Below are 20,413 nucleotides of genomic sequence, written 5' to 3'. Positions count from 1 at the left end.
TAAGGGGGTGGGGGAGCTGCTGAACAAAGTAGAGACAAGAGGCAGACAGAAAGGAATCCAATTACATTTGTGCCCAAAATTGGACCGTGCCTCAGTCAAACCACTCCCCAACTCTTCGGTTACATCAAACAAATCCCCACTTTTTGCTTTGTAAAAAAGAAAAAGCACTTCTTCACGGAAATGTCCAAAGATCTTCAGAACCAACTGTTGCTAGGGATCCAGATATCCCTATTTTGATGCTTCCCACTGAAAGCACAGTCAACATTAGAAATCAACAAGCCAGTCTGTACAATCTTTGGGTGGAAAAACTTATTTTCTTTGGCTGCCATTTTATCAGCTTCACCTGATATAGTAATATTGGGAGAAAGGTAGGGGACACGTGTCCTCAAAATGGAAGCATCAACACAAACAGGCTCTGAACTGTCAAACTGTTAAACCTTTCATTACACTGTTGTGCACAATGGCAAGAAGTTTCAAGATTTTCACCTACATTTTTCCATCCCACTCCAAGTCTGGTCTTTGTCTTTCAGTAGCAGAATAAAACTCAGTTTTTCTTTTACCCAACATTTTGCAAATTTAAATATAGCTATGAAATAATAATAATGACATTTCCATATCCCAGAACTTATTCATTCAAATTAATGTTACCTTTTAAAGTAACACTCTGAGGAAATCGCACTTGTTCAAATGACACTGCCACCATTCAAAACGTTGTTTAGGCTGCCAGCATAAATCACTTATCAACAAACACTTTCATTTTATTATAGCACGGTACTTTCCTCTCGGGCCCAAAGTTGTCTCAGCCTTTATTTTTCCTCCCTTCATTCACCCAAGTTTTACATTCTCCCACTGCCCACTGCTCTTCCAATCAACACTCAGAGGACCTCACAGAGCCAAGATCTTAAGGGAACCAGAGATGGAAGGGAGAGAGGGTGTGGGAAAAAAGCATTCTCTGTTCCAGGCTGCTGCCTGGGTCTGAACCAGCCACAGGACTTTTCCCACCATGTGCTGGGGGCAGACAAGAAGTAAGGGAAGTCTTCACTCTTCACTAATCTGGGAGGAGCAGCTACCCAGAGTCCATTTTCTTTTCTTCCTCACACCCACTTATACATCAAGGGGTGGGGGAAGGAAAATCCAATGACTGAGCACTCTGTCCTAGAATCTTCTCATTTCTATTTAGCGTTCTGAGAGACCCTGTCTCTGTGACTTTCATTTCAGACTAGGCCATTTCTGTCTGGAGGTAAGCGAAGATTACATACAATATTTTTATTGTTCCTGTGTGAAATGAAAGGACTCTTCACAGTTAATTATTCTTTCCTCATCGAAAACTGCTTCAGTACTTTATTAGAGTCAAAACACAATTTTAAAGAAGCTCCCTTGTAATATCATTTAGTCTTGCCACCTAAGACACACCTATTCCCTTGCCACATCCAACTCAAGCTGTTTCATTCTCCACAGCCCTGTGTACACTGCCAGACGTACAGCAGGCATTCAATCTGTATGTGCTGCCCTAAAGTAGAAATCTCTAGAAACCTAAACTTGCTCTATACATAGGCAATACATTTTTTAGTATTTACTTCCGGTCTATCATCCAGAAGTGAGCTGTTTAATTTTAGTTTTCCTCTCACTGTTTTCTGTATTTCTCAGGAAATTTTTAGGATTCTCCCCATTCTGGGATTACACTCAACCCCGAGTTACCATTCTACAACTTGTATATGAATTTCCTCCATGTCTCAAAAAAACAAAAGTCCAAATTCAGTTACTAATACATGATTTCCCGCCATGTGAGTTACTGATCAAGTTTAACAGATCCAAACATGACCTGACCAGTGGATGCTATCATCTAACAGGATATATTCTAGTCCAAAAATTCTTGAAATGATAGCCTAAAAACAAAACACGAGAGGTCTGTCCTAACTCAGCTCTGTAATTCATTATGGCACACAGCGGTTCTAGGTTGTCTCCTGGTTTATGGCCAATAACATATTCATTCATAAAGTGCTGCTACTATATTTATGAATTCACATATATTCACATTTATTCACATTCACATATATTCTCTCATTTAAGCCTCATAATCTAATGGCATAGGTTGTCCGCATTCCCATTTTACAGAGGAGGAAATCAGCAGAGGTGAAATAACTTGCCCCCAGCAAGACAGCAGGGAAGTGTCTAAGCTGGGATTCAAACCAAGTTTCCTATCCCTAAGCCTATTCTCGTTTTTTTTTTAATTGTGAAGTTATTTTATTTTATTATTATTATTTTTAATTTATTCTCAAGTTAGCTAACATGCAGTGTCATCTCGGCTTCAGGAGTAGATTCCCATGATTTATTACTCACATATAACCCCCAGTGCTCATCCCAACAAGAGGCCCCCTCAATGCCCAGCACCCATTTTCCCCTCCCCCTCCCAACTCCCATGTCCATCAACCCTGTTTATTCTCTGAATTTAAGAGCCTCCCTCTCTGTTTTTACCTTATTTTTCTTTCCCTTCCTGCATCTGTTAAGTTTCTCAAATTCCACATATAAGTGAAATCACAATGATATCTGTCTTTCTCTGACTTATTTAGCTTAGCATAGCCTAATACCTTCCAGTTCCATCCACGTTGTTGTAAATGGCAAATTTCATTCTATTTAATCACTGACTAGTATTTCTATTGTATATATACACCACATCTTCTTTTTTTTTTTTTTTTAAATGTTTTATTTATTTCTAGGAGAGAGAGAGAGAGACAGCGTGAGCAGGGGAGGGTCAGAGAGAGAGGGAGTCACAGACTGAAACAGGCTCCAGGCTCTAAGCTGGCAGTCAGCACAGAGCCCGACGCAGGGCTCGAACCCACGAACCGCGAGATCATGACCTAAGCGAAAGTCGGATGCTTAACCGACTAAGCCACCCAGGCGCCCCAAACACCACATCTTCTTTATCCATTCATCAGGTGATGTACATTTGGGCTCGTTCCATGATTTGGCTATTGCTGATACTGCCTGAGCCTATTCTTGTCCTAAGACAAATTGTGCCTCTTAATAACATGGGAAACTATTTCCACCAAACTCTCTGGTTTCACAGCGCAGTCCATAAAGTTGCCAAAAGAAAATTAATCCATAGCCAAAGCAAGCCCCTTTGACCTAACCTGGGAAATGCTCCGAGTCACCTGCCAAGGAATAGGTCTTTCTTAACCTTTGTTGCACACCTGGATGTTGGATGAAAGGTAACAACACTATATGTATGTATGTGTGTGTGTGTGTGTGTGTGTGTGTATATATATATAAAACAAATACATAATACATGTAAAATTAACAGTGAAATAGGTTTACAATTCCGGTATACTCCTAGGTTGTCACTTATTGGAATGTAGATTTATTTTTAAACATCAAAATCTAGAACAAATATAAAGAAAAGGCCTTACCTGTTCACCTGCATCTTGAAACTCTTTGCATGCATCAGGAAACACATCATAAATAATGAGTGGATAGCCATGTTTCATGAGATTTTTTGCCATTGGATTCCCCATGTTGCCCAGTCCAATGAATCCAACTGGAGTCTTAGATGCCATTGACCTAGAATACACTGATTTCAATAAATTACTTTCAATAGAGGCAGTGACATTTTGTATGGTAAACATGCATTTAATATTAAAAAGTCAACTGTTATTTAGATGTTTTCTATTTTTTTTAATGTTCATTTAATTTTTAATGTTTATTTATTTTTGAAAGAGAGAAGGACAGAGTGCGAGCTGGGGAAGGGCAGAGAGAGAGGAGACACAGAAAGCGAAGCAGGCTCCAGCCTCTGAGCTGTCAGCACAAAGCCCAATGCAGGGCTCGAACTCACGAACAGTGAGATCTTAATCTTGGGCTGAAGTTGGACGCTTAAACCTGAGCCACCCAGGAGCCCCCTAGATGTTTTCTATTAAAAAATAAACCTTTAAAATGCTAGTTTCAAACTAATGATCTAATCACATTTAAAGACATCAACCATGGGGGAGCCTGGGTAGCTCAGTCAGCTAAGCATCTGACTCCTGATTTCAGCTCAGGTCTTGATCTCATGGTTCATGAGTTTGAGCCCCACATGGGGCTCTGCACTGAGAGTGTGGAGCTTGCTTGGGATTCTCTCTCCCTCTTTCTCTCTCCGCCCCTCCCGTTTGCTCTCTCTCTCCCTCAAAATAAATAAATAAACTTTAAAAAATAAAGACATCAACCATATACAGACAAACTTATTATTTAGGTCTGCAGGAAACAACTATATAGTTTTAAGCCATCTCTCCTGCTTTCTATCTCTATAACGTCCCTTTACCATTTTTAACAATAAATCTTATAAGGTTATCGTTTCTAAAATGTTATGTACTTTACCTAATATATCAAGTATTCTAGATTCCCCATTCTATATTATCTCCTTTAATAATGTGTATGAAAAACTGAAAATATTCAATAAAACACCTATCTCGGATGAGGTCCGAGAATGGAAAAGTTTTTTTACCTTCCTACACCCACATTTATGGAAAGCACCCCATCCAATGGTATTAAGAAAAATGTTAATAAAATGTTAAATCCAGGAGCATGTATTTCAACTAAGTCACCAGTTTAGAAAGTGGGTTCTAGGAAAGAAGACAGGGAGGCTTCCATAGGCTTTAAGTGGCTAGGGTAATAGTCTCAGTGACTGGGGCTAACAAGTCCATGCGCTTTCAGAGAAGGGGCATTGCCATTTATAGGGGGGAAAATGTTTTTAAAGAGCTGCATGCGAGTTTTGTTTTATTTTTTTCTTTTTCATAAAAGGCCTTTTGAAACCATGCTGGGGCACACAATTCAAAGTAATGCATTTTGAAAGAGAGATTTGCATTGCCATGAAAATAACCTTAGATGCTCTTTCTTCACTTCTAGATTTAGAACTCCACTCAACAAGTATTCACTGCATGAAGTACTGTCACGGAGCTCAAAGATGGACAGAAGTAAGACACATACAGTCCTTGCCATTGAAAAGCTCCCAGTCTAGTCAGAGAAGAAATCACTCCACTTGCCCTTTCCCCGGTCTTTCCGAGCATTATTTTTCCTGTCTTTCAAAGACTCCCATTATAAAACTGTGCAGTGCACCAACTAATCACAGCCTCCCTTTCAGTTTCAGCTCCTCTCAACTAATGAATCCCTGCTCTTCCTTCAATTTAATCTAAATAGAATTAGACTGACGAAAAGCAAATTATATGAAGCCCTAAAGCTTAAAAAATAGAGGTCTTCTGGGGCACCTGGCTGGGTCAGTTGGTGGAAAGTGTGACTCTGGATCTGGATCTTGTGAGTTCAAGCCCCATATTGTAGAGATTACTTAAAAATAAAAACTTAAAAAAAAAAAAGAACTAGAGGTCTTCTTGGGTGAGAAGCATATTTAATCCCTAAACTTGATGACCTGACTCTACCATTTCCATTAAATATGGGTGGTATTCTTGTCCAACATCATCTTACCAGTACTACTAAGTTTAACACAGTGGGTATAATAGGGGTCCTGTGTCTGACTTTTTCTGGTCCACAAGAGGTTCAATGACAGAAATGACACCTAACTGAAATTTTATTTTGATATTAAACAGAATGAGAAGTATACTTTGTAAGAGAACTCTAACACTGATAACTAATAATGCTAATAACTATTGTGCCAGACAAAGGTATTAAGCTTGGAAAGGTATAATTTACTAAAAACATAAGAAATTAGGAAGACTGTGATTTACAGACAATTCATTTAATATGCAACTCACTCTAGGTCAAACAGTAAGTATGGCAAAGTAGAACCACAATTCATTCACACATTCAACAAATATCAAGCAACTCTCTCATGTACCATGCCAGATGCCACAGGACACACAATGATATATAGTCCTCGCTTTCAACAAGCTTAAAATCCAAAAGGAAATAAACTATGTACACAAACACTAATACAAGAAAGTCAAGGATAAAGTATAAAAAAGTGTTGACATAAAGAATTCATCCGGTTGGCACTTAACGTAGATGGCATTTGACCTAAGTATTCTAGGATTTCAAATGGAAACATGAGTACGAAGGCAGGGAACTCCATATAAAAAAGGAACATGAGTATATGCAAGGAAATAGGAAAGCCAAGAAAAAATTAGTAACAGTAAAAGTTAAGAGTCTTGGCAATTTGATTATTTTCCAGATACTTACTAAGCATTTTATAAATAGAACTATCATCCTATCTTATCATTATGCCTTTCAGTTGAAAGCGGTGACACTTAGTGAATTTAAATAAAATGCGCAAGACCTTACTAAACTGCAATGCCAAGACTCAAATCCCGTCAAATCTGACTCTAGGTTCTTCACTTTTAACCACTGTATGACACTGCCCTCCATTCTTCCTGGAGGATGCACAAAGAAACAAAACAAGAAAAATTAAGATTGAAACAAACAATGCAACCATAATGTGGAAGGCTGAGAAGCATGCTAAACAATTTGACTATATTTTGTAAGCAAGAAGTAGTGCCACAGGCAGCAATCTCTTTGATACCGTCGGCCTTAGCAACATTTTTCTGGATATGTCTCCCGGATATGGAAGGGTAACAAAAGCAAAAATAAACTATTGTGACTAATATAAATATAATAGTAATACTACTAAAGACTAACATAAATAGTAATATTACTATAGGTCTGTCTTTGTCCATTTGAGCTGCTATAACAATTATACCATAGACTGAATAGCTTAAACATCTAACATTTATTTTCCACAGTTCTGGAAGCCAGGACATGCAAGATCAAGGTGGCAACAAATCCAGTGTCTGGGGAGAGCCCACTTCCTGGCTTGTATATGGCCATCTTCTTATATCCTCACATGGTAGAGAGCAGAGAGGATGAGCACTCTTGTCTCTAAGGACACGAGAATCGCATTTGTGAGGACTCCACCCTCAGAAGAATTACTTCCCAAAGGCCCCAACTCCTAATACCATCACATGGGTGATTAGGATTTCAACACATGAGGGGTGGGGTGGCGGTACAAACATTCAGTTCATAAATAAGGACAGAGTTAATAATAGATGGTGGCCATAGAAAAGATAGATATGAGAAATGTTTCAAAGGCAGAAGTAAAAGGACATAGCAATAGATTGGCTTATGGGCTAAAATAAGGAAAAGATCAAAGATGACAGAAAGAAAATAGTGCTATCAATAACCTAAGTGGAGAAATTGAAAAAGAGCCATCTCCATTTTATTTTTTTTTTATTTATTTTTTTTTAATGTTTTATTTATTTCTAGGAGAGAGAGAGAGAGAGAGACAGCGTGAGCAGGGGAGGGTCAGAGAGAGAGGGAGTCACAGACTGAAACAGGCTCCAGACTCTGAGCTGGCAGTCAGCACAGAGCCCGACGCGGGGCTCGAACCCACGAACCGCGAGATCATGACCTAAGCGAAAGTCGGACGCTTAACTGACTAAACCACCCAGGCGCCCCGAGCCATCTCCATTTTAAATGGAATAACTGTGAACTGTCAGTGAGCTGAAAGATGTCCCACAGACTTAGAAATATTATAACCAATTATAATCATCTCAGAGATAGAATGAGAAAAAAGAGACGTATTTGGTAATAATCTGCTTTAAGGTGAGAACTGAGATTGTGGCAGTTGATAAAATTGCCAAATGAGAGTATTGAAGAGAGACTGAAGAACAGCGGTGCCTGGATGGCTCAGTTGGTTAAATGTGTGACTCTTCGTTTTGGTTCAGGTTATACTTTCATGGTTGTGAGATTGAGTCCCATGTCATCGAGTCCCATGTCATCGAGTCCCATGTCAAGATTCTGAGCTCACAGTGTGGCGCCTGCCTGGGATTCTCTCTCCCTCTCTCTGCCCCTGTCATGCTCTCTCTCTTTCTCCTATTTATATATAGGTATATATATAAATAGGCTGCAGAATGAAGCCTGATGGAATGTCAACATTTATAAGGCAAAAAGAAGAAACTGATCCTGAACCCACAAAGATGTTAAAATTAGAGGACAAGGATATTAAAAGAAATGCAGTTCACGTGTTCTAAAAGTAGAGGCATGGAAGATACAAAGACTCAAAATCAAATTATGCAAGGTGAAAATGACCATGTGTCAGATGAAAATAATTGGTGCGTCTGTGCGGCTCAGTCAGTTAAGCATCTAACTTCGACTCAGGTCATGATTTCACGATTCAGGATTTTGTACCCCACGTTGGGTTCTGTGCCGACAGCTCAGAGCCTGGAGCCTGCTTTGGAGTCTGTGTCTCCCTCTCTCTCTGCACCTTCCCTGTTTGCACTGTTTCTCTCTCTCTCAAAAAGAAATATTTAAAAAAATTTTAATGTTCAAATTTTCTGAGAACTATAAATCCCTACCACACAAAAGCCAAGAAGCTCAATGACTCCCAAGACCAGAAACTTAAACACAACTATGCCAAGACACTTCATAACTGAAATGTTCAAAAGCAGCCAGAGGAAAAGACATTATATACAGAGGAACAAAGATAAGGCAGATTTCTTGTCAGAAACAAAGCAAGTGAGAACACAGTATAGCCTCATCTTTAAAGTGCTGAAACAACTGTCAAGGTAGGAATCTATATCTAGTGAAAGTACATAATTACAAGTATTTGTGTATGGAAAGGGGCAGGAGGAAATTTGGAAGAGTGTCAGTTATGTTCACTATCTTGACTGTGGTGATGATTTCACAGGTAAATGCATTATGTCAAAACTGACCAGATTGTATACACTATTTTTGTTTTATTTTTTTGATGTTTATTATTGAGAGACAGAGAGAGCATGAGATGGGAAGGGACAGAGAGACAGGGAGACACAGAATATGAAGCAGGCTCCAGGCTCTGAGCTGTCAGCACAGAACAGCCATGGGGTTTGAACTCACGAACCGCGAGATCATGACCTGAGCTGAAGTCGGACGCTTAACCGACTGAGCTACCCAGGCGTCCCAAATTGTATACTTAAAATATGTACAGTCTGTTCTGATTCAACTATATTGCAATAAAGCTGCTTTTTTAAAGTCTATTTTTATTTATTTTGAGAGAGAAAGAGAGAGAGAGAGAAAGTATGAGCAGGGGAGAGGCAGATAGAGAGGGAGGAGAGAATCCAAAGTACATTCCATGCTCAGCACAGAACCTGACACAGGGCTTGATCCTGTGACCATGAGATCATGACCAGTGCCAATATCAAGAGTCAGGCACTTAACTGACTGAGCCACCCAGGCGCCCTGCAATAAAGCTATTTTTAAAAGGCCAACATGTGGAGCACCTGGGTGGCTCAGTCAGTTAAGCGTCCAACTTCTGCTCAGGTCATGACCTCACGGTTTGTGGGTCTGAGTCCCGTATCAGGCTCTGTGCTGACAGCCAACTCAGATCCTGGAGCCTATTTCAAATTCTGTATCTCCCTCTCTCTCTGACCCTCCCCTGCTCACACTGTCTCTCTCTCTCAGAAATAAATTTAAAAAAAATTAAAAAAAAGAAAATTATGGAATTTAAATATGAACTGGATAAAAAAGCATGTCATGGAATTGCTAATTGCCTTAAGTGATAGTTTGGTTATGTAGGAGACCCTCCTTATTCTACGGAGATTCACTCTGCATTATTTAAGGTTTAAAGTGTCATGATATCTGCATTTTACTTTTAAATGGTACAGGCAGGATATGAATATATTTGGAAAGAAATAAAGCAAATATGGCAAAATGTTAATAATTGTTGACTCTAAGCAAAGAGTACGTAGCTATACATTATATTATTCTTTCAATATTTTTACCTGAAATTTTTCATAATAAAACAAAGGGGAAAAATCTTAGCATATCTATACGGAAAAAATATCACAAACATGACAAAAGATAAATAACAAGGAAAAACAGTTGCAACACAAAATAGAAATAGCATTACTTTAGTTTATATGCAAATAACTTTAAAATCTAGAAGAAAAATATGAATAACTCATTTTTAAAGTAGACAAAAATCACAAAACAACAGTTAACAGAAAATACGTAGATGACAAAATTTTAAAAGTACACTCAATTCTGTCATAATTGTAATATAAAACAAAGCAATGTAATACCATTTTTCACTTATCAAATGAACAACCTTTCATCCAGCAAGGAAGGACAGATGAAAATGTGTACTCATACACTGTAGCGTTACATATTAGGTTAGCCTTCTGGATGGCAATTGGAAAAAAGTGATCTGCAATTGAATTTTATTATGAAATTTAAATTTAAAAAGCATATACTCTGACCCAATAATTCCATGTCTAGGAATTTATGCTATACTGAGTGCTCAGCACAGTTTTCCTAAAGAGTCCGGTAGAAATTCAGCTTACTGGGCCAAGAGGCCTATGTCACAGCTACTCAACTCTTCTGCTATACTTTTAAAGCAGCCAGAGACAAGCTATGAACAAATGATTGTGCTTGTATTCTAATACAATTTTATTTACAAAAACAGGGGCCCAGATATAGGCCCGAATTTGCTGATTCCTACTATACATAAACTCTGAACAAAAAATGTATTTTATTATAGTATTATTTGTAACAGCAGAAAAAACGTAAACTAAATACACATTATGAGAACACTTAATGACTCATAAAAACTAAATATACATTAACAGGACACTTGATAATCCATAGAAAATCAATACAGTGACAGAATATACAGATGTTCAAAAGAATGTGTTATCTAAAAATATAATGAAAAATTCTCCAGGATAGGTTATTAAGTCAAAAAAAGATAAAGAGCATTATATATAATAACATGCCATGTATAAGGAGAGAAAAAAATACAAAGGCATTAACTTTTACTAAGCTTCTATAAGAATATGTAAGAAACAGTAGTTACATCTAGAGAGGTGGAATGATGGGTCAGAGTTAGATAAAAGGCTATGTTTTACAATCTTTTGAGTTTTTACCAACTGCATTTAACTTTTGTAATTACTTTCATAATAAAATAAATGAATTGGCATATAGTGAATGTTTAATAATGCTCTATTAGTGAATGACTAGAGAGAGGTTTCATCAAATGGGCATATGGGGATAAAAGTCAGTTCTAAAGCAATTACAGTGTAAAGATGGTGATAAAGTAGATCCAACAAAGATAATCTGTGTCGCAACAACCATTAAACATTGCAGGTTGACTCTCTAATATCCCTTTCTCCCAGACCCAGGGTCAAGTTCCAAATAACCTAAGCCAATCATGGGGCATCTGAGTGGCTCAGTCAGTTAAGCATCCCAACTTCAGCTCAGGTCATGATCTTGTAGTGTGAGAGTCCAAGCCCTGCATTAGGCTTGCACTGGTGGTGTGGAGCCTGCTTTAGGTTCGTTCTCTCTCTCTCTCTCTCTCTCTCTCTCTCTCCCCCTCCCTCCTTCCCTCCCTCCCTCCGTTCTGCCCCTCCCTCACTTGTTCTGTCTCAAAATAAATAAGCTTAAAAATAAACTAAAACAATCATTGTGATGCCATCTCTAAGAGAGAGAGAGAGAGAGAGACAGAGCACATGCAGGGGAGGGGCAAAGAGAAAAGGAGACACAGGATCTGAAGCAGGCTCCAGGCTCCAGGCTCCGAGCGGTCAGCACAGAGCCCGATGCGGGGCCTGAACCCACGAACCATGAGATCATGACCTGTGCTGAAGTCAGATGCTAACTGAGGGAGCCACCCAGGCGCCCCGCCATCTCTCTACATCTGACTGGTTCCACAGACTGACAGCCCTAAATAAAATATCTGGAAATGTTGTGGGTAATCTGAATATGGAGCAGAGAAATTAACTAGAAATGAACTAGAAATTAGCAAAAAGATTGTATCTAATCAGCAAATTTCTGTGACTGTCAGTAACTCTACTTAAGTGGCAGCCAAGAGAACACAGACCACAGACAATAGAAGTTACCCAGAGTAAGAGCAGGAGGTGGAGAAAAAATAATACCCAGAATGCTATCAAAGGCATTGCTGAAATCCCTGATTATAAATAAGTCTGAGGTCTTGGCTGGATACAGACAAACCTAGAGAGGGACTTAATGAAATGAGGGAGCAGAAAAGTAGGTCTATGTATTAGGGGGGAGAAAAAGGGGTCACAGGACCAAGTGTAACGCTTGGTATAATACGCTTGGTATGTAACGCTTAAGATAATACGCATAAGGTGTCAAATGGTGCCTGGCACATGTTAGTCCATAAGTATCTGCTACTTTCACTATCAGTAGTCAAACAGCAGCACTGGGGTAAAAATCCTATGCCAAATTCCCATTTTGCCTATCAGGTAAGAAGAGCCAGAGCGTAGAAAAAGGGATAGAGTGTATTTTAGGGATGCTCTCTATCTAAGGAAATAAGCTCTTAGTTAAAGTGAAACATTAGGAGTGCTTGGACAATATAAAATATGCTTCTGGGGTGCCTGGGTGGCTCAGTTGGTTAAGCATCTAACTCTTAATTTCAGCTCAGGTCATGATCCCATGGTTCATAGGATCAAGCCCCGAGTCAGGGCTTGGGATTCTCTCTCCCTCGCTTTTTGACCCACACCCACTTGCACCGGTGTGTTTGCGTGTACACTCTCTCTCTCAAAGGAAATAAACATTTTTTTTTTTTAAAAAAGAATGTGCTCTCAATGAGGTGGGTATTCAAATGAGTATCATAGAGTTATTACCCTAAAAGCTTTCAAACTTAAATAATATATCTTCCTTTAAGCCACACACATTAATGTGTAGAAATAGCAGAATTAGACCAAAGCTATAATTGGGCTGGCAGAAAATCAGTCAACACAATAGAGAGATGACATTGGTTGAATGATAAAGAAACTAGCAACACAATTTGGCAACATTAGTTTCTAAATCCACAGATGTAAATTCTTTTTCTCCAATGAGACAGGGGCAAAGCTATTCATGACTTGGTAACATTCAGTACTCCCCCAAACCAGGCTAGTCTAAATTTCAAAACGCAAAAATTGCAGAAAACTGGAAAATATGAAAAGTATCATGGTAAGGGAAAAAGCTAACCTCACTACACAAAAATAATCACTATTAGCACTTTGCATAGGCCTTCCAGTCTTTTAAGTGCATTTCCTCATTATATTGTGAGATTATATGGTATATACGACTTCGTATCCTGCTTTATCACTTAACATTATATCAGAACTATTCTATTTGTTTTAATACTAAGAATTACCAAACTAAGAGTGATGACTTACTCTATAAAGACCTTTATTGTCTCAGTCAAGATATTTAAAAAATACATGCCCTCCCTATGTAATCTTACAAGCTTAAGGTCAATTTATGGTCCAAGGACAATATGGAGCTTTTCAGAACTTCGTGTACAATCCTAGAGGCTTAAAGGGGAAAATGCCATATATTTCATTTATAGTATGTGTTGCTTTGAAAATAGAGAATATTTTGAAATTGAAAATAGATTTCATACATACAATAAGGCCAATAATTAAAAAATTTTATTCCCATTTCTGCACATGATGTGTTTAATTTTCCCATTCCACCTTTGGTCAGGTCGGTGGAACGGTCATTCAAGATGCTCTGATAGAAATTACTCTTCCATGTACATGTTGATGAATCACAATAAATACAAAGGGCCTATAACTGGAAATTTTTGTTTGTTTCAAGAAGTCTAAATAAATCTAATTACCTTTCAAGATAAAATACAAAACTTAACAAATTTTTTTAAATTTACGTTTATAAGTTTATTTATTTTGAGAGAGAGAAAGCACAAGTGGGGAAGGGGCAGAGAGAAGGAGAGAGAGAATCCCAAGCAGACTCCGCACTGTCAGTGCAGAGTCCAAAGTGGGGCTCAAACCCATGAACCCTGAGATCACGAACTGAGCTGAAGTCAGATGCTTAACTGAGTCACCCAGGTACACCGAAATAAAAAAACTCCTTAATAAATGGTGGTAAAATAGTAATATATGGTATAGCTTAATATTTCTTTTATTTTTTCTTTTTGATGCTTTAAACATTTTTAAATTAAGATATGCCATTAATCGGGGCGCCTGGGTGGCTTAGTCGGTTGGGCGTCCGACTTTCGCTTAGGTCATGATCTCGCGGTTTGTGGGTTCGGGCCCCGCGTCGGGCTCTGTGCTGACTGCCAGCTCAGAGCCTGGAGCCTGTTTCAGTCTGTGACTCCCTCTCTCTCTGACCCTCCCCTACTCACGCTGTCTCTCTCTCAAAAAAAAAAAAAAGAAAAAAAAAAAAATATGCCATTAATTGGCAACCTTTAGATCTTTTTGTTCTTTTTTTTTTTTTAAAGTAAGTAAATTGTATGGATCTTTATAATGGTATCTTCCATGATATAACCATTCTACATATAATAAGGAAACATGTCCCACACAATTCAGGGCACTAAATAATGTTACTATTTGAACACGCTGTTTTTCTTTACGTCCCTAGACTCTAAATTTGCATGTAAAACTTAAAAATTTTTAAGACTCCAATTTCAAAAAAAATCAATGCATAAGTAAATTTAGTAAAGTTAACAGAAACATTTAAAACAAGTCCACTGAGTAAAAACAACTGAAGTGTTTTAAGTAATCATCACAGAATGAAATATTTAAAATTTATCATAAATCTATATTCATAAACCTTTGGGTCAAAGAACCCAAAGAACAAGATTGTATGCCTAGCCAGCATTGTGAAGTAGACCAATCCAGTTTAAGAGGCAAGTATGACAGTTTTAGGCATTGGGCCCTCCAGCATGAATTGAAAGAACTTTCATAACTCTAAACGGTACATCAAAGGCTCATTAAAGTATCATTAGAACACCTTGTAAAACCACTAACAGCACATATGTCTTCCCTCACTAATCAAAACGGAAAGAATGGCATTCATGTGAAAAGGGGTGCATTTAGTAGAGTGGAGAAGTGACTAATATACATATATATTATATGTATACATTTTTTTAAGTATTCCCAAAGTGGAAGGCATTTTTTTGTGTGTGGCTCAGTAAATAAATGTTAGCTCAAATAGTGGTTACACTCAAGTTTAGCAGATTCTGCGAGTTTGTATCTTGTTACCGTGATTCTGTATCAGACATCTGTTCTCTTGAATCACAGGGAGTCAGCCTGTCTCAAGCCAGAGAGGAAATTCACTGTTCTGCTTAGGTTTACTGAGCAGGAGGAAGGGGAGCTATTAAGAACTAAGTTCCCGGCCTGCTATTTTTTAAGTGAACAGAAAAAATGAATACCAAGGCCTTAAAAAAAAAAAATTCCCGAGTATGAAACTGCTCAAGGCACTGTTAAAACTCTCAAACTTGTACAGAAAGACAATGGCAGTGTCCCCACAAAACCACCAATTTTTCAATTAAATAAGAATCTTGGTGTAGTAGAAACTGAAGGAATGAGGAAGAATCAAGAACCACTTTCTAGATTCTGCTGGGATAACCCTAATTCACTCCAGTTCGTCACCGGAAAACTGACAATGATTAAATCTCTGAGGATTTAAAACCTGCCTCTTCCTAAGTCGATGATTAGCTGCCATCACTTAAAATGGTCTGCGGGGGAGTAACAGAATAGCTTCAGTTCACAATTTTGAGGACGTTGAAAGTGCCTTGGTTAATAATTTGACAGAAGTGCAAAGAAACAGGGGCTGGGGAGGGGCGGCCCGCCTTGCAGGTCAAAAGTGACTTAAAACTTCGCTGGACTTGCCACCTGGTTTGTACACACAACCACTTGTATCAGACCACCCTATGCGATTAAAGTGGTTAAACAAAAATCAAGCCCCGCAGCCCGAGGGCAAGCCAGCCAGGGAGCACCCAGGGGGGCGTTGAAAGGTCAGCCAGAGCTGTTAAGCCCAGGAGTCGCAGGGGTAGGTGCCGAGTCGCCCTTGGAATTGGGCCCTCCAATTGTCCTCGGGGCCCTAACTCCAAAAAAGCACGCCCCGGAACCAAATTCTCCTCCCTTATCCTAAGCTCTTCCCACCCCTTAAGTCTCGGAAAAGACGCAGAACGCCATTCATCTGGATCCCGGGCGGAGGTAGTAGGGGGAAGCACTAGCTGTGCGAGAGGTTGCCGCAGAGAGGGCAGGCCTTGGGACCAGCCAAAATTGGGGGTTTCAAGCCCGGACCCAACCGCCGCGCCTCCCGTGAAGACACCTCTTCTGCCATCAGGGCGCGAGAAGCGGGCAGCCAGAGGAGGGACGGGGGGAGAAGGCGCGAGGTCCTTACCCACTGCAAGGCTGGCCACTGCCAGGCGCTGCCGGCGGCTCCAATACCGGAGGCCGGAGGCGGCTCCACGGAGCCATAAGGAGGCTGCCATGCTGCCCCCGCCCCGCCTCCCTGCGGTGACCTCCGCGGCTCCCAGCTCGCCCACTGATTGCGAGGGTGCGCCGCGGAGCGGGCGGGAAACGCCGCGGCGTGGGGCCGCGCGCGCACGCGCTCTGCAGTTCGGGGTCGGCACCCACCCGCGAGGGGAGGAGCACGACGCCGAGAGGCGCGGCCCGGCGAGCCAGGGGTCGTCAGTCCCCTTATGGACAGGGGACCAGACCAATCAGATTCTCAGGTTCCCGCACTTCTCTAACTACCAATAGGAACCCTTTTCGAACCCCACCCACCTCAAAGGCCTGGCCCCGCCCCCAATCTCCTCTCTCCCTTACAGACTGCGGGCGCGAGTCTCCTTGTTTGTCGAAACGCAGCGGGTTTTGGGAGGCGGTGGCTGTCCCTCACTGCCGCCTCCAACGAGCTCTCGACACCCCCTCCCCCCCAGAACCGCCCCCTCGGAGGGTGTAACTACGTGTGTTGTCTCCTCTGAGACGGGGACATTTTAATGCGCAGCAGCTGCTGCAATTGTTAGGCAAGTGCAGAAATTCCTAGCTTTTCTAAGTATAGGGACCCATTTTTAACTTCAGTCATTTGTCGGTCTCCTGATGTTAGTATTTGTACTTTTAGCGTCTGTTCGTTGAGAAACAACAGAAATCCACCATAAATGTAATAACTTTTAAATTAATTTCCTTTTATTTAACACAGTTTCTCCGTAAATATGAAAAATAGTAGGAAAACAAGTTGCTAACATTGTTCTCTTTGAAGGGTAGAACGTGTAGTCTCTATTCCAATATGTATTTCTCTAATGTTTGAAAATTCTGCATTTCGTAAGCAATAGCTAAGGTTAAACGAAAATCCAGAAAATTGTCTCAACGCATATATGTGTCAGATTTATTCTTCTGTGTTTGGTGTACTATTTGAATCTCAGAACCCTTTGGCAGTAATTGCAGAGCTTCCCACCTCCACTGACCCCAGCAAAAGGTTGTGAGACATTCAAAGCAAGACTTAGAATCTTTGCTGGAAAAATAGTACAGGATGAGAAATAGGAGTGGCTAGGAGAATAGAAATCCCAGGGTGTCCACCCCCCACCCCAAATTCATTCTGCTTCATCATTTGCCTAGCTTGTGCTCACCCAACCTTTTGATCTAAGCAGCAGAATCAACAGATTTGACTTTGACCTTCATTTTTGCTTCTCTCCAAAGCAAAGAGTTGGAAGTGCCTACAGGGAAAGAAAAGAAACGGAATAATTTCCAAGCAGGTTCTCTCAGTGTTTCCAGGAACTGATAGAGTGCAAGGTTTCAGATTTGTAAAGGTACAAAAACAATTTGCCTTCTTTGGCTGTCTCTCTACCCCAGCCCTCTACCCCACACCAACCAAGAAGAAGAAGCCGGGAAGAGAGGAAGGAAAAATCATTCCAGCTACTGGGACGGTCTCCTAGATTTGGGTTCCCACCCAAATCTATTTATTGGTTTCTGGAGCATGTCCTATCAGATACTCTCTTCGCAGTTTATTTAGGTTTTAGTTGGGATAAGCCTCCTGCAACCAATAAATGTAGCCCAACGGGTTTCTATAATTAACTGCTGAAATGTGCTCTGCCTTTCAACTATGTCAACCCACATAGCAGAGCTAGTTGCAACACGGGACAACCTATCTATCAATTGATCTCCAGCTCCTAAAGTTTATATCCCAGTCCTCTTGAGATTTTATACCCAATCAGATTGTTTTTGTCATTTTTATTGTGAGCTACTGTTTTTGTTTCTCTAGGTTGTTTATAGGGATCTTCTCTTGAAAATGAGTATTTCTTTACACCAGGTTGCCTCCTATGAACAGCAGTTTGCTAGGACTCAAAAGGGAGAGAGGGGGAAGGGGCTCAGAAAGGAGCAAACAGAACTAAAGCTGGGCATGCGGTCTTTTTAATTCGTGCTTTCTTTTTTTAAAAAATTAATGTGATGGCTTTGAAAAGGGAATGAGTGCCTTGAAATTTTGACTTTTTTCCTCAACCAGAACCAGGGAATAAGTCACAGTTTCTCTGTATCCTTACATCGTGTAGTTCAATATCTCCTCCCAGGAGCCCTATACTGATTCATAAATTAAGGCTCTGGGATTTTCGTAGATGTTTCTAATAAGCATTAATGATTTTTTTAAACAATCACCATCTGAAGGTGCTTGCAGATATTATTGTATTTGCAAAGGCTGTTACTGCCTATTGCTGGCCTGATATTTGATTGCCTTCCTGATATCTTTGTTTGAAGGGCATTACACCTTCTCCCTAGATCTCTGCCACGTGATTTTGTTTGAAATTGCATTTCAATATGTTACAGGCTCTTCTGTTTCTACTTCTGGGAAGAAGGAGTAAGTCTGTTTTTCTCTATCTCTCTGAAAAAGTACAGCTAAAAAGTCTGGACATTATACATTAAAACAAATTTAAGAAACTCTGAGAAGTGCAGAAAAAACAGCATACCATCTAGGGACCTCAGGACCCACAGAGGGACACAGAGGTAAGCTCCTGGGTTTTTATTTCGCCTTATGCTCCCATACTGGTTACTAGAGAAGCCAAAAACTAGAACCTTGGGGCACCTGGGTGGCTTCGTTTGTAGAGCATCCAGCTGTTGATCTCAACTTAGGTCTTGATCTCAGGGTTGTAAGTTCAAGCCCTATGTTAGGCTCTATACTTTGTGTGGAGGCTACTTAAAAAACAAACAAAAACGAAAACCTAGAAACCCAAAAATGCCAATGGGCACAGACAGAACTGCCCCAGTAAAAGGCTACTCTCTGTAGGCAAGGGATGAGACAAACACCACATAGTCAAAACCTGTGATGCCTACCCATTCCTACAAAGGGCAAGCGAGGAGCCTAGAGTTGCACACTCTATAGGCTATAATTAAATACCCCAACATCTTAACACCCCAACACCCCTATATCTCAATCCCACTGGTGTGGTGTCAGAGATGGCCAAGTAGGGAGCCAGGACTTATATCCCCACTGCTGAATTATACTGAGTACCCCTCCACACACATGTCCCCATCCCTTTCCTCACAGTGCCATTGAAGACTACCTGGGGAGCCTGGATTTCCACCCCTGCCTGACAGTAATGAGACACCCCTCCTCCTCCCTGCTGAGATGGAGTCAGAGGAGAAGCCTAATGGAGAGTTAAGAGTTGGGAACTTCACCACTGTCTCCTGTAAGGAGGCCAAGCACCCCCCACTATGGTACCAGTGGAGGCCATATAGGAAGCAGTAATGAGGCCCTCCACCCCTCCCAGCTAAGGAAGTATCAGTGGAAGCCTAGTGGGGAGTTGAATTCCTACCCCAGCCCACCAATAATGAGGATCCCCACCCCTACTCCATCAATGTCTACATGGGCAGAATAGGGAACCTACACTTCTACCCTTACCCAACATTGACAAAGACAATGCCCTTTCTATTCCTTTGCCAATGCAGTGTCAGGAGAAGCCAGCTTAACAGGTGGTTTACATAAGATCCAAAGTATAATAATACCAAACATTCTTATTTCCACTGAAATTCATTCATCATACCAAGCACTAGGAATATGTCAAACTGAACTTTAAAAAAAGTCAATATGCGGGGCGCCTGGGTGGCTTAGTCGGTTGAGCGTCCGACTTTCGCTTGGGTCATGATCTCGCGGTTTGTGGGTTCGAGCCCCGCGTCAGGCTGTGTGCTGATTGCCGGCTCAGAGCCTGGAGCCTGTTTCAGTCTGTGACTCCCTCTCTCTCTGACCCTCCCCTGCTCTGTCTCTCTCTCTCTCCTAGAAATAAATAAAAATATTAAAAAAAAAGTCAATATGCCATATGTCAATTATGACAAAAATAATAGAAATTTTCAGCTTAGCTTGGTTTTGTTTAAAGATATAATTGCCAGAGGCCCATGAAGTAATTTTGGTAGCCTTCAATCACTCTGATATTTCCTGTTCAGTTTGTTTCTACGCCTGGCCCAAATCATCTGGAAAGAGTATAAATCAGTGGTTTGCAATCCCAAATGCATGTTAAACTGTTTTCAAAATACCAAAGGTCACTTCTTGTCCACAAGTAGGTTCTGGAGTAAGTCATAGAGCATTTAAATTTGTTTTTAATTTCTTCAAAAGATGCTGCTACACAGTGAGTTTTGAGAGCCATAGCCATAGTAAAACTAAGGCATAAAAAATGCCCAGGAACTAATCATGCTGGCAGTGACCGTGTGCTAGAGAAAAAAGACAG

At 40.4% G+C, this 20,413-nt stretch overlaps 1 protein-coding gene across 1 annotated transcript in view; it reads right to left on the bottom strand.

Moving 5' to 3' along the window:
• The window catches only part of HIBADH (3-hydroxyisobutyrate dehydrogenase), a 105,367-nt gene extending 88,989 nt beyond the window's left edge, over positions 1-16,378 (bottom strand). The window contains exons 1-2 of the mRNA XM_077775394.1: positions 16,108-16,378; positions 3,408-3,568 (exon numbers count right to left, since the gene is read on the bottom strand). Coding sequence (XP_077631520.1) covers positions 3,408-3,568; positions 16,108-16,198 — 252 coding nt within the window. The 5' untranslated portion in view covers positions 16,199-16,378. The remainder of the gene's footprint in view (positions 1-3,407; positions 3,569-16,107) is intronic.
• Between the last annotated feature and the right edge of the window lie 4,035 nt (positions 16,379-20,413).

Source organism: Crocuta crocuta, unplaced genomic scaffold, assembly GCF_008692635.1.
Source record: "Crocuta crocuta isolate KB4526 unplaced genomic scaffold, BGI_CrCroc_1.0 scaffold197, whole genome shotgun sequence".
Lineage (NCBI taxonomy): Eukaryota > Metazoa > Chordata > Mammalia > Carnivora > Hyaenidae > Crocuta > Crocuta crocuta.
This window is presented reverse-complemented; position numbering and strand designations above follow the sequence as displayed.